Source organism: Eurosta solidaginis, chromosome 3 (genome assembly GCF_040869045.1).
Source record: "Eurosta solidaginis isolate ZX-2024a chromosome 3, ASM4086904v1, whole genome shotgun sequence".
NCBI lineage: Eukaryota > Metazoa > Arthropoda > Insecta > Diptera > Tephritidae > Eurosta > Eurosta solidaginis.
This window is the reverse complement of record NC_090321.1, coordinates 184,804,845-184,820,726: the sequence shown is the minus strand read 5'-3', so window position 1 is coordinate 184,820,726 and position 15,882 is coordinate 184,804,845. Positions and strand designations below refer to the sequence as shown.

General features: G+C 36.5%; 1 protein-coding gene across 2 annotated transcripts in view; it reads right to left on the bottom strand.

The window, feature by feature from the left end:
• Positions 1 to 15,882, bottom strand: part of spab (space blanket) — a 52,734-nt gene that overhangs the window by 16,975 nt on the left and 19,877 nt on the right. For both annotated transcript variants that reach the window (XM_067774241.1, XM_067774243.1), the window contains exon 2: positions 8,069 to 8,640. In XM_067774241.1, the coding sequence (XP_067630342.1) occupies positions 8,069 to 8,485 (417 nt within the window). In that variant the 5' untranslated portion in view covers positions 8,486 to 8,640. The remainder of the gene's footprint in view (positions 1 to 8,068; positions 8,641 to 15,882) is intronic.

The following is a 15,882-nucleotide window of genomic DNA, read 5'->3' as shown; positions in this document are numbered from 1 at the left end:
AACTTATATGTCGTGAGAAATAGGACATTTTTGCGTTTTTAGAAGTGTATAAACTGTATTTAGAATTTCCGAATTGTTGTAAGAAGTCTTACAAAATATATCGAAAATTTAAACTGTTGTATCTTCTTTTCATTTTGTTTGACGATGAGATTAAAAAAAAAAAAAAAAAAATGTAAGGCGCGATAACCTCCGAAGAGATCTAAGGCCGAGCTTCTCTTCCAATTTGCGTCGTGCTCCTCTTGATTTTCCCTACAAATTGGCCGGACGGGACCTACATGTTTTATGCCGACTCCGAACGGCATCTGCAAAGCAGATGAGTTTTCACTGAGAGCTTTTCATGGCAGAAATACACCCGGAGTGCTTGCCAAACACTGCCGAGGGGCGACCCCGCTTAGAAAAATTTTCTTCTAATTGAAAAATCTTATTTCTAAAATTTTGATGTTGCTTTGCCTGGGAGTTGAACCCAGGGCGTACGGTGTGATAGGCGGAGCACGCTACCATCACACCACGGTGGCCGCCATGACGATGAGATTACTTGAGGAAAATCGAAAATCAGTTCTCATTTCAACAAGATACCAGTTCTTAAGTGAGGTTTTATCAGTATTTTCAACGATTTCACAGACACACAAGAAAACAGTACAAACTAAGTACCTGGCATTTGTATTTTTCTTGTATTTTATCTGTCTTTGAAATCGTTCGCTGCACTAAAAATATTTGTTGACTAAAAAATTCTTAAACTGGAATATCTCAGCCAAATTTCAATGGATTTATTATATTCGTAAATTTTTAAATGCAAAATTGTTTATGGCAAATTAGTACTGATAAGCGTTACTCAAAATGCCAAAATTTTTTATTAAATGACCTAAAAATCGATCAAAGAATGAACAGATGAAAAGTATACGAACATATATACCAGTATTTTTTTTTTATTTACTCTACAAGACCCAAACTTGAGGTATGTCTCGCAATGAATATATTTTCAATTTCACATAAGCGGAATTCAGGATTTTGTGCAAATGGTCTAGCATCATTGTATTTGCAAACTGGTGTAGTATTTTTACACAAACCGCCAACAAATTATACGGCTATGCATTTGCTACGTCATGGCAAATACTCAACATCAAAAGCCGTAGTTTATTTTTTAAATTTTGATTGGAAAATGTGTCAAAACAAAATAAAATATGCAAAGAAGAAATTTAAAACCAAAAAAAGTTGTTCACGATCCGTAGCTTTCATTTGCTATAGCAACGTTTCCAACACCAAATACGCAAAATTCTGAAATCTCTTATAGGGATTTTCATTGAGAAAAAATTGTTGTGTAATGTCGCGTACGTAACATTAGGTTAAGTTCGGTTAGGTTGAACTGGCCGGTGCATGAGGACCTCACATAGCCTAATGAGTCCGTAGTGTTACCAGAAGTTTTTTTAATGACCAAACTGAAAACCCTATCAAAAACCAGGACCTATGTTATAAAATAACTCCGTCCTCCTGGCAAATACTAGAAGCTTCCAAGGACTTAAGCTACTTGCTGCTTCTAGATCTAACAGCGTTGTCACTCCTAATAGCTGTAGTCAGCCTGGCAAGCGCCGGGCACGAGTAAAAAATGTTCTTAATGGTTTCCTCCTCCAACGCTCACTTCCTGCATATGCTATCGCTGATGAAGAAGTGGCAATTTTTATCAAATTTCGTTCACGTAAATTCTTCTTTTCTATTTTTGATTATTGAGGAGCTCCATTTTAAAACGCAATAACTTCAATCGAACAGTTTCGACAAAATCAGGTAGAAAAGTACAAATCCAAATCTTTAGTGTAGATTTGTAGAAGGTCAGACCAATTGTCGTAATTTTTTTCATAAAATAACTCGAGGATATTGAATAGGAAAACGTGACTATATCAAAATACCGAAAAGTTTTAAAGTGCACTAATTGGGTTTTGTTATGGAACTCCTCAATTTCAGGAAAAACTACTTTGAATATTAGAACTTAAAATTTGCAAACCATATATGTATGTAATACTTCTATATTGCTACTATAGGCTGTACTCATAAATTGAATGTACCTCATTTTAATTTTGTCGTTGTCATACTTGTGCTGCTACAAGCACAAACATTTTGTAGGCTTCGAGGCTCTTTGATTTCGAATTCAAAACTCATTGCAAGCATATTGTAGTAGCACTGTAGGAATATTTCATATATGTTATATATAATTTAAGAGTATGTTTAGAGTTTTAACATTTTTTTTTTTTGAGTAAGAAGTTTTGTAGCTCAATTAATTTTCTAAAAAATTATAAGTTATAGGTCTCTTAAAATTCAAACGGTGTTTGAAATTTTCTTCCATATGAAAAATAAATAAAGGTATAGAAGAAAATATAAAAAAATTCTCAAAAATCATGTCATGAGAAAATTCGAAATTTTCGTAAAATTTTGTTCGAATTTCCAGGTTTTCGAGATAAGTATGTAGTATAGTAAACTTGAAATTTTCGCGAATTATTTCGAAAATATTTCCGAATATAGTTAGTTCAAAATTTTCGTAAACTTTTCTTGAATTATTTCGAAAACATGTCGAATATAGTTAGTTCGAAATTTTCGTAAACTTTTCTCGAATTATTTCGAAAACATTTTCGAATACAGTTAGTTCGAAATTTTCATAAAATTTTTCTCGAACTTTTTCGAAAACGTTTAATTATTGGCTTAATTAATAGCTTCAGGTAGACCCACTTGCAGAACGACAAGTTATATATTTAACTCAGAGTTAACCTGACATTAGGGTGTAGTGTTGCGTGGAATTCACTTCACTTCGAATCCGCTTAACGTTACAAATATACATACACACCAACGTTCATACTTAACTGACCCAGGTAACCACTATGAGTTCATTCGCATTTGCCAAACCGCCCAATCTATTGATTCGTCATACCAACCAGCTTATGCGCGGATAATATTGACAATATGTAGGTCAATATAAAAACGTTCTTACAAAAGGGTTTAGATTCATACAACTTTGACACATTTTTTAAATTAACTACGCGTTAAAAAGATAACTATCTGCAAGTGGGCCTTATGAAATTCAAACTAAGTATTTTCTTAACCAAAAATAATTTAATTGACTAAATATAACAAAAAATGCCACTACAACATTCACCGGCATATAAACTTTTTTTTTACTTATAGGCATATTTAAATTTAATTTGCGAATTCAATTTACGCCATTTATGCAGTCCTCTACATGTATACACCCGCACATGCATATAAATTAAATGTAAAAATACCTGCTGCTTTTAATTGAATTCGCTGTCAAAAGCAGAGTTTAAAAGATGATGAAGAATAATGTAATATTAAATGTATACTTGTATTTCTGTACTAACTTTTTTATTTACATACATAAATAATGCTAGCTCGTTGGCAGAAAATCATGCAAAACGTGTACTACATGACGTATGAGTGATGTGTAATTTAATTTCTCTACTGTTATGCTGACGTAACTGATATACATTTATAAACCTTTTACATCTTTACACAAACTGTCTGAATGAGTTTAATTGGGATGGGCTTTTTGCTAATGTAGATCATTGCTTTAAACTTTTTAAGTTTATGGTGCATAACAGTTGTTTGAATCATGTTCCAGTTTTACCAAATAAGCGATATAAGCTACCGTGTAGGGCTGGGACTATCCGCATATTCCAATATCCGGATATCCATACGGATATCCGTTGACACGGATAAAATCCGGACGGCATGGATATCCGGTTAATAATCGTTTGTGAAACTATCCAGATATCCGGATTTATATATCATTATTTTTTATTATTTATTTTATTTATCGGCTTATATTCTGGCGCAGATTTAGAGAGAAAAGCTGCGTCCATACCATTCTCGTGAAAATAGAAAAACCGATAGTGGCTCCATAGCCTTGATGTCGATCCTTTGTTTTGTAGTGTTTTTTCTCAATATAAACAAACGGCACTGTTATTTTCACTTCTTTGGAAATGATCCCAAATCTTGCTGACCATTTTGGCACTCATTATTAGTTTAAATTGACGCTTTGTAAAATTGTTAATGTTTGTAAAATTGTAGCTTTTTAATTTTTGACATTAATTTAATAATCTACAAATATATTTTGTGAATAATTTTGCGATGTTTGCTTCGTTCAATTTTGATATAAAAATATTCAACTTTTATATTCCAGTATCCGGACGTACGGATAACCGGATTTCCGTTTACGTATCCGGATATCCGAACACCGGATATCCGTATTTTCCTTTTAACGAATCCGGATAGCCGGATTTTTTGCTTAGCTATCCGGTTATTCGAATATCCGGTTTATCCGGATGCAGTTCACAGCCCTACTACCGTGGTATACGAAAGAGCTAAATCATTTAAATAATATTTGTAGTAAGTTTTACAGAAAATTCAAAATATCGAAAAATAACTTGCACTTTGAAAAATATAAATATTGCCTTGCTGATTTTAAAATTCTTGACAAGTTACTTCGCGCAAACTATGTATATAAGCAAATTGGACAGTAATATAAAGATTATCCCTAAAGCCTTTTGGTCTTTTATTAAGTCAAAGAAAAATAAATCAAACATCCCTACCTCGATGTATTAAAATGAGAAGCACTCTTATTCGGCTATAGATGAAATGGACGAGGAGCTCATCCCAGTTATTTCTAATTCGTGTTTATCTTTTGGCTCTCTATCATTATCGGAGGAAGATATCAGTAATGATATTTTAAGTCTCAAATCATCCTCTCAGTCTGATATGGATGGCATTTGTCCTATTCTCTTTAAGAATTGTTCTGCTCTAATCAAGCCTTTGCTGTGGATTTTTAACTTATCTCTCTCATCTGGAATATTTATAACTGATTGTAAAAGCGCTAACGTAATGCCTATTTACAAAAATGGTAATAAAAATGATCTTTCGAACTACAGACCAATTGCCAAAGTGGCAGCAATCGCTAAAATGTTTGAAAGTATTTTAAGAGATAAAATGAGTTTTGGTAATTTATGATTGATTGTAATTTAACATTTTTAATTTGTATTGTTACCGAGTCTTTGTTTTCAAAAACTTATTTGTCCGAACCAGCATGGTTTTGTCAAAGGTAGATCAACTGCATCTAATTTTGCTATTTTTACAGAAGATTGCATCAAGAGTTTTGTTGGTGGGTTTCAAATTGATGCAGTGTGTACTGATTTTTCCAAAGCATTTGATAGGGTGTCGCAGAAAATTTTACCAAATAAGTTAGCATTAATGGGTTTTCATTCCATATTTCTCGAATGGATCAGATCCTATCTAAGTGGAAGGTACTATAGAGTCCAGCTAGAGAATGTAATATCACGGGATTTTCATGCAAGCTCAGGAGTTCTTCAAGGTAGCAGCCTAGGGCCGCTTTTATTTATAATTTTTTTAAATGATATAGATCGTGTTTCTTATCAGCAAAATTTCTGCTTTATGCTGTTGATCTCGAAATTTACTCGGTTGTTTCGAGAAGTGAGGACTCCCTTTCTCAGCTATCTGATCTCGTACAGTTAACTCTTGGTGCGAAAGGAATCACCTCTTCTTGAACATTGACAAATATTTTCAGATGGTCAATTCAAGGAAGTTGATTACAGTGAATTCGACCTACTCTGCTTGCTGGTAATCAACTGAAATCGGTCGATCAGGTTAAAGACCTTGGAGATTATTTTGACTCTAAACTCACATTTAATGTTCATATTAATTTCATTGTTGCTAACTCCTGCTCTATGCTGGGCTTTGTACACCACAATAGCTCTGATTTTTCCGATCCGTACACTCTTAAGTCTCTTTATGCGGCCTATGTTAGGTCCCGTCTTGAATATCCTGCGATTATTTGGCGACGTTTTCATAGTACCCACATAAATAGAATTGAGCGTCTGCAAAAGAAATTTCTTAAGTCTGCACTAAGATCTCTGAACTTCACCGAACCTATGCCATCATATAGGTCACGCTGTTTGATTTTAAACTTAGATATACTAGTGGATATGAGATTACTTTTATCTTGCTCTTTCATTCTGAACGTCCTCACTGGCGTGGTAGATAGTCCAGAAAACCCCACAATATTCATTTTAGAAATTTAAGGTGTTCTGATTTATTTTACTTGACCGCTGCAAGATCGAATTATGCTATGAATGTACCAATTGGGCGAGCTCTTAGGGAAATTAATTATATTAACCAAATTATTGATTTGGATCTTTCACTTCCGGGTCCAGTCTTAAGAAATGTTGTCTTAAACTACATTAAACAATTTTATGCTATTTAATTGTATAAGTAATTATTGTTACTACATAATATATGGGTAGTCAATAAAAAACTTTTGTTCATTGACGAAATTAAATAAATAAAAAATATGCTTGAATTCAGTTATTGTGGAGGTAATTTTCATACATATACATACCTTGTTTTATTTTTTTTTTAAATTCGGCATGGTTTCTATGTCAAAGAGTTTTGTGAGGCAAGCAAGCAAACGCTTTGAAGTTGCTCAGGTCGATACCTTTTCCTTCAAAATTTGTATTTTGTGGGTGTAAGGTTATAAGCTTCTCGAAATTTGCATAATTTATGGACAGTTTTTGCCCGAGGGGTGTTTTAGATTACGAAAGGCGAATTCATTCATAGAAGAAGATATCTTATTATTCTCCAACCTTAATGTTGTCGAGTTGATGTACAACATGTTGCAAATACTGCAGTATTGGAATTTAACATTTGAGTTCAACTAAAGTTTCACACAAGTTGAGTACTATCGTGAGATTTGAAATATGCTAGTTCTCAACCTGAGCTCAATTGTGACTCAAGCCCAAATGTTTAAAAAAAGGCCTTTTCTCCCGGGAGTGGGATTCGAGTCCGCACTCCTGCGATTATCGACGTATTGGTAAACAAATTCGACAAAAGCCACTCCTTTTTGTGGTACAACTTTTTCCCAAATGCCTTCTGTACATATATTTATATCTTCACACAGGTACATACTGTGTATGTTTCCTTGTACCTTTATGTGCTATTTTTGGAAGCATAACAACAAACCAAGGGAGATTCCGCTAGCTAGGGCATTTTATGTCGGCTTCCGTATTTGAGAGCAGAGTAGGAGGGAAGCCGCACCTCACTTGGCAGACGGGGCTTACTGGATATCCCATGGGGCTGCTGGGGATAAAATGGGCTCCTAATTTACTTCAGCTATCCGGAAACAGCGATAATTGTTTTCAAATGTGTAAATATGTAATGTGTAATGTGTCATATGCTGGTAATTACATAATATCAAACTCCTCTATCTAAAGTGAGTTATGGCAAAAATATTGAATCCTAAAGGTATGAATATCACTGGAATTCCCTACGTACTGATCGCACCTATTGGATGGGGCGAAGCACTGCTACAACAACAACAACATGTACTGAACTCTATATGCGATTTTATAATACCTCCGTTAAATAAGATATAAAACTTTCATTGGAGCATTTGCTTTACGAAATTACCTATACTCAAAAAATTGATTTATGACTTGAACAGAGAGAGGGATTTGGGAGAAAGGGTAGACGGAGGAGGAAGGTTAGAGGAGGTGGACGGAGGGGAACAGGAAAGAAATATAGACAAAAGCGAGCGATAGGGAGCAAGGTATAACGTTAGAGTGAAGGAAAGGGCAATAGGTAAGGTAAATATAAAGAAATCATCAATTAATTAAAACTTTTCAAAGACATTTATTTTCGAAAATTTTAGCTATAATTACAACAGCTGCTAAGTAGCAACTTTGTTTTTCATTATATTCTTTTGCTGCAATTAGTTTTTTTCTTTCATTTCCAATTACTATTTCTACTGGATTTAAAGGAAAAAACTTCTCACTTCTGCACTTACAGAACACAGCTCGGCTTCGTAGTGGAAAGAAGCACTTAAACTTTGACCAAAGAAAATGAAGCAAAAAAAAAAGTTTGGGAATTGCAGTTTTTTAAAAGTAACTTTAATTAATTTCATGGCTGTGAACACCTACTTACATACTTCGGTTGTGTATGAATGAATATAGCATATTTCTAATTTAGTTTTCCTTATACTATTTCTCGGAACACTTACCTGTTGTTGACCAGCACCAAAACCGCCCGTATCGACATCATATCCACCGTCAAAGGTAGCATAGCCAACACTACCACCGCTACCACCACCATTTCCGATTGAAATGAAATTTTTGCCAATACCCGTTTCCCCACCACCATCTACTCCACCATTGCCACGTGAGTTAACATCATCGCCGAGACCAAAGAGTAAATTGAAGTCGTTAATTTGTGGTGAGTTGCTAGCGATGCCGGCACCTCTGTTGAAATTTCCTGCCACTTTACCGTCTGCGGCAACACCGCCACCATCAACTTGATTTTGTAGCCAATTACGAGAGTAGCGATTGAAGTAATGCCGGTTCCAGGCATCAACTGAATCGCCCAACAGCAAAACGGAACCAACGCCAGCCAACAATAGCCAAATCAATGTTGGTTTCATGATGGCGAATGTTGCTTGTTTTTGTTGTTGCAAGTACGATTGTGTGCGTGTTTGTATATTCAATGTTTGAGTAAGTTTGTAGGCGTGTGTGTGTGTGTATATGAAAGCGGTTATTGGCTGCGCTTACTCTTTTTACGACGGCTCTAGCATATGGGCTGCGTTCACGTAAGATTGCACATGAAATTAAAAAAAACAGAAAAAGAATATCAAATAAAAGAAAACTTAATAATACTTTGGTTAGCGATTTTAATACGGAAGTGAAAAGTCACATAAAAAGTCAATTTAATGCAACTACTTTCGCTACTTCAATCAATTTTTTCAGGTGTTTTGATTTTGTAAAAATCTGAGGATCCAAAGTTGCCAGAACTCGAAGCAGCAATTAAGCCTTAGGCCTTAGAAAACTTCTAGTATTTGCCAAGAGGACGGAATTATTATTTAACATAAGTCCTGATTGGGGTTCTTCCGTTTGGTTGCCAAACTAATTCTGGTAACACTATGGACGCATTCAATCTATTTGTGGACTTTATTGACCGGCCAGCTCAACCTAACCTAACCTTTTTTTTTAAATGAAGTTCTAAGAGATAAACATTTTTAATTCGCTTTCGTGTTCTGCTCACAAAATTGAGTTCGCTTTTAACTATGTAACTCGTTACGTTTTCCGGTTACGAAAATTTGATCATATATCAGCGTAGAGGTCCGTGGCTTTCTTCGTATACATCATTCTGTATGATAAATTTTTTTCTGGAGCTAAAGCCACTTTTTTTATTAAACTTTAAAAACGTAAAAAATTTATAGAAAAATTTACAAGTCAATAAAAATCGACAAACTGATAAAAACGACCAATGCGTAACAACGATAAGTTTATCGATTGTATTATCAACTGAAAATCACTGATCAATAGTTGATAAAAGATAAGTTGATAAAAATAAATCGATAAATATGTTATCAAAAAATTTATAAAAAAAATCATAAAAGAAATAAAATGAAAAAAACGCTTAGCTGATTAAAACCGATAAAAAATTTACAGGAAAATCGAAAAATCAATAAAAATCGATACATTGATAAAAACGCAAAACTGATTAAAACCGACAAAAATATTGGTAGGAAGATCAAAAAGTCAATAAAAATCGATACATTGATAAAAACCTTAAATAGATATATACGTCAAAATCAAAAAGTCGATAAATTGATAATTAAATTTATAACAATCTTAAAACGTAGAATGAAAATCGAACAAATAAAAATAATTTATTATACCTATAAATATGCTATTAAAATTCTAAGAAATAACGTAAAATCAAGAAAAGTGGGTTAAGTATTAAAAAAACGATAAACTGATTAAAACTGATAAGTCGATAAATTCCTTTGTACTCGTGAATCGCTAACTATTAAAAAAGCGTTAAACTGCAACATCGATAAATCCAAAAATTTAAAAACAATCGATTATTTTAGAAAAAGTGCATAATAATTGAGAAGACCTGATAAAACTGTAGGCATCAAAATTTACAAATGAGATTATCCGTCTACTTCGACGACCGTAAACCTATCTTTCGCACATTGCCCTCCTACTCTTTTGCTTATCAAAATTAGTCTCAAATGGGTTGACGAGGCTGAGGTTTTAAATATTTTTTTTACAAAATACAGTTTAATGGGGTTATTTTTTGTTTCTTCATACTACAAACACTCTTCGTAATAGCATCCTAACATGCCGGCGTTGGTTAAAAAAAAAAAATTGGAAAGCAAAATTTTACGACGGACAACATAGTGCGCCCTATAAGCTATGCCAGGCGAGAGGTAGTTTTATTTTCAGATATTTTACAAGCTTGAAACATTTCTGAAAAACTTTAAAAAATCTTCCATGAAAAGGAATAGCTTTCATATCTCTATATTTATATTATAAAAACGCTTCTCGTTTGCACTCTATATTCAGCTTAAGAAAGAAAAATGCGTACAATCGAACTACACACATCGGCCGAGGAAACATCCCTTTTATACTGCAAATAATGCTGCAGAGGAGCTAAAATAGGCACAAAGAATAGTTGAAGTTTATATCACCTACAAAAACCGGAAGGTGCACGGTACTACAATGTTCGGACCTATTCAACACTATAGCCACACATTTCTTGTTCATATTTATTATCATGGTTGGTTGGTTGGTTGGAGTGGCGAGTCCTAATTCACTCCAATTAGCGCTCATGCGCCGTTTTGATACGACAAACTCGTGAGTTAACCAATGAAAGGGTGTTGTAAGAAGGCTAATAAACATTTTCCAAGCGCCTCAGGGAAACCCGTCCCCCTACATCCCTCCCGTGGAGTTTATAAATTTGAGAAGCTCTCCAGGCCTAACATCCTTGAGTTCTGGAAGGCTTTCGAAAAAGGGCTTTCCAAGAAACTTCAGTCTGCTTCGACAGCGTGTTGGGCATTTGCACAGCAGATGCTCAACCGTTTCCACCGCCTCCGGACGCTTGCAGCTGCGACAGGAGGTATTATCCAATCCCATCCGTGCCGCATGTACCCCAATTGTCCATTGTCCCTTGAGCACCGCAACTACTCTGGATATATCCCTCCTGTTCATCTTAAGAACAGCTATAGATTATTTTTCGTTATACAATGGCCACATACTCTAGGAAACTCTACAGGCCCGCAACCGATTCCACCAATTGTTGATCTCACTCAACCAGTGCTGGGAGATGCGATCCTTGATGAGTCCCAGGGGTGCAAGGACTTCCTTCGCTCTTGAGACATCTAGAGCCGCTCCACGCCATGCCAGCTCATCCGCCATCTCGTTACCCTGTATGTTTCGATGCCCGGCATTCATATCAGGGTAACGATCTGCCCGGCTCGCCAGAATCCTGGCGCTCTCCCTACACTGCCCAACCAGGTTTCATGATATCGTCTCTGACCCGAGGGCCCCAAGAGCCGTCTGGCTATCGGAGAAAATGGCTACCCTGTTAACGTTACCATTGATATCCATTAACGCTTTACACGCCTCTAAGATAGCGAAAATCTCAGCTTGAAACACGCTTGCCGAGTCATGAAGCCGCATACATAAGGACGTGGGCGGGGCATTCGCAAATACTCCCGCTCGCACTCCGCAAGCCATTTTAGAACCGTCCGTGAAAACCAAGATGTCGAATCTCCGAGTGATCCCACCATCTTTCCGATCTTTCCATATGAGGAAGGGAATAGTGTAGTTTGTGGCGAAGACTGTCCTTGGATGTATGTAGTCCGTTTTTGACAAGATGCGTGAGTCGTTAATATTGAGCAGGATACGGCCGTGCCCGTGTGTACGCTCCCTCCAAAGGCCCAACTACCGAAGCCTTAGGGCCCCTTGAGATGCCGTTTCCTTGACAAAGAGATCTACCGGTGCAACATTTCATATCACGTTTAAAGCCTCCGAGGGGCAAGACCTATGCCCCTATTACGGTATACAACTCAACTTAGTTGGGTTGTAATTAAAACAACTCAACTTTCACACAACTCAACTCCTGTTTGGTATTACGAATTACAACTTATTTCAGTTGAAGTTGCCAACCTAAGAAAGTGATGATTTGACAGATAAATGAACAGCTGATCAATTTGTGGCTGAAATTTAAACATTTGCAAGTGATTCTTTATTAAAAACAAAATGGATGTTAGCATAGAATTTTTTTATAAGGACGAAAATGTTAGTGACAAATGCGTCAAATGCGTTATGTTGCGAATAAGAAAACATTTACGCGATCATTCCAATCCCTTGGATTTACCAAGCACCAAGTAAGAAAACGTTTAAGTGACAATTGATAAGATTCTAATGTAGTTATTTTGCAGATTTGTAAGCTATTTTCGGTTAAGTAAGGAAGCATTTTGCTCCTTACTAAACGAAATGAAGGGCCATTTCTGCAAACGCGTTGGAGGGACGGCTGTACCTCATATTTTAAAATTATGCGCTACACTCCGATTCCTTGCTGACGGTTGCTATCAAAAATGCTGTGGAAATGATTTTAGTGTTGGACTGGCACAACCTACAACATCTATAGTTGTCAAAGAGGTCTTAGATATTATTGAGGAACATATTAGTGCGAAACAGCAAAAATTGTATTTTACTCTAAAACAGGATCCCCAGGAGTAGTGATTAGTATCAACGGGACTCACGTTCGCATAATTTCACCTTTTTTGGTTGCATCCGAACTGCGGCCAGCTTCGTCCAACTTCGGAATGTCGCTCTATAAAGTCAAAAAGTTATTCAATGTAATCCTTCGTTTAAACGTTGTTTTTTCTATAAATGTGTACAGAATTGTAGATTTTGTTTGATTAAAAAAGGTTTAACTACCGACTTAAATTTTTTTTTTTTTCGGTAACGTTTTATGAGACCGTGCACCATCTAACTCTTATCATAGGTGGTATCAAAAGACGCGCTTCGATCTCCGTTTTTAGGATTAGAAAGCGAAAATTAAAAATTTTATTTCTGTCGAAAAATATTCACAAAAACCCACAAAATGGCCCTGAGAGGACCCGAAATATGAGGCCCGAACCATAGTTTTTTTGCACAGAACATCTTTCTGCGTTGGCGGCCTTCGGCCGCGATTTGTAAAAATAACTCTGGGTGGGTCCAACGCCTTTCTGCATTAGTATGTACAACAAATCTGGCAAAATACAGCAACCACATGAAAATTTGAACCGAAATGATATGATAGAAATTAAATTTTTAATTTTTGTTAAAAATTGGGTGGTGAACCGTCTTGTAAAAAGTTACCTTTTTTCAAAACAACTGCAAATTTGTATGAGACAACTGCTAATAATCAGTTGTAAGATTTTGACGTCTTTGACAACTACACCAACACATGGTTGTAAACGGTAATGCCACAAAAAGTTGTTAGACTAGACAACTCAACCGACATTTTTTTGACAAGCTGAGTTGTAATCTGTAATACCAAATTGTGAAATTTCAACTCAACCAGAGTTGAGTTGTAAACGGTAATAGGGGCACTTATTGCCCCGTAATCGCTCCGCAGGCAGATCCTTGAACTTTACCTAGCATGTTAATTATGTATTTCACCTCTACCACCTTCCACCATACGAGTGCCCCATATGTCAGAATTGGTCGAATAACTGCCTTATACATCCATTCCATTAGGTCTGGCCTCAGACACCACTTTTTACCTGGCATTCCTTTGCAGGCATACATAGCCCCGTAGGCTCGTTTGACTCTGCGTTCTGTGTAAGCCTCCAGTTCAGCTTTGGTGTTAAAAAGACTCCTAGGTATTTGGCCCTATCAGAAAGACTCAACTCCTGGCCATCAACGGTGGGACGGTTGAAACTTGTAATTTTCGCCCTAGTGGTGAAGAGCACTAGTTCTGTCTTTGAGGGATTAACGCTTAGTCCGGTCTCCGCCTAACTATTCAGCTTCTCCATTGATCCCTGCATGATCCCACTAATCACATGGGGACACAGACCAGATACAAGTATTACTACGACATCCGCGTAGGCCACTACTTTATCCCCATCCCTGTTGAGTTGACGAACTATGTTGTCTATAACGCAAAGCCACAGCAGTGGTGACAAGACGCCGCCCTGAGGGGTCCCATTTCACGGATGTGCCGTGACCTCACTAGCCCCCAGTTTAGCGCTTATCACTCTGGACCGCAGAGCCTTCCCTATCCAGTTTACGATAGGGTCCTCTATACCGAATACATGAAGGGCGCCTTCTATTGCTTCCAGCCGGACATTATTGAAAGCTCCCTCTGTGTCCAAGAATGCAGCCAGGGTAAATTGTTTGTTTTCGAAGGACGACTCTATCTTGTGGACTACTTCATGTAAAGCGGTCTCTGTTGAGCGGCCCCTGAGATATGCGTGTTGGACTGTTGATAGCCCCGAGGTATCCAACCTACCGCGAATGTGGACGTCCAGTAGTCTTTCCTACGTTTTTAGAACAAACGACGAAAGACTGATGGGTCTGAAATCCTTAGGCTTTCCACGTCCCACCTTACTGACTTTTGCGATGAAGGCCACCCTGGTCCCTCTCCAATTCAGGGGCACATGATTAACGCGAATGCAGGCTTTAGAGACACGTTCCATCCAGGATATCACAAGAGAGCGAGTTTTTCGTAGCATCGCTGGGAAAATACCATCCGGTGCTGCGGATTTGTATGGCGAAAAACTGTTGATAGCTCATTCTATCTTTTTTTCCGTTATAAGTTCATTTATTAACCGGAGGGAGGGTATTACCCCTGTATACTCCCTCGGTTCCATTTGGCTGGAACTACAGAACTGTCATAAGAAAAACATTTATTAATTGTTAAGTACATGGAACGGTTGGGATCGAAAAATCGTTAATATTAATTATATTGTCGGCTTAGAGTGCAAACCTGCTAAATACCATTTTTTCCCAAAATTCAGCAACTTGGCACAACAATAACATCAAGTATTGCGCACACACAAAGTAAATCAACTTTATGAAGAGTTCACTTTCTATGCTGTCAGTGAAAAACTGTAATAGTTTTTCGCCGGTTCCGTTTGCAGGTTTGCACTCTAAGCCGTCGATATGATTACTTACCCCAAAGACTTAATTGAAAAAGCATTCATTACTTAGTTTGTGTATTACTATGACGTGTCCTAAGCGAACTTAATAAATAAAATTCAATTATTCATTAGATTATAAAAACACGATCTTCTCTGCTTTACTTTACCTACAGCGCCGCAATGTATGCTACAAACATAAAACCGCACCCACACCTAAAATAGATTTAACATGTAAGGGTGTCAATTGTACAGTTCATGTGAGAAAAGTAATTTATTTTCTAATCCTACCGAGGCACATTTTTAATATCTAACGAGTTTGTGGCTATGAAATAATATTTTTCATTATAAGGGAAATATGTGTACCAACTTATGTATACGTCAACTCTTCTACGAGCTACGGCCCCAAAAACGTGAGATGTTGCTTGGACAAAAAGGAGGCGGTGTCACGCACATTAAATTATTTTTCAATTTTCTTTTTTCTTGTTATAATGACACTTTGAAAGTAAAATATACTGATATACAAAAAGGCTTCGACTAGATCTTACATATTTATTAATCTACGAACTTTTCTAAAATCTCTTAAATAAAAGTATGCGTGGTTTTTAACCGAACTAGGCCATTTTTACTAGAAATATTTCTTGTTATAAGCCTAACATGTGTATCGAATTTTGTTACGAGGGGTTTATTTATTTTGAGGCCCTAGTAATGTTGTGTAATGCTTGATCAAAATAGAGGCGTGGTACCGCCCATTTAAAAAAATGTCTCCCTGTTTCCTCTTACAATAAAACTTGTTAAGTTAAATATCATTGACAAAATACTATTTTTCGCTAAGATGTAGCATATTATTCTATTCTGCGACCCTTATAATTATCTTTTTATAAAAGTGGCCGTGATAC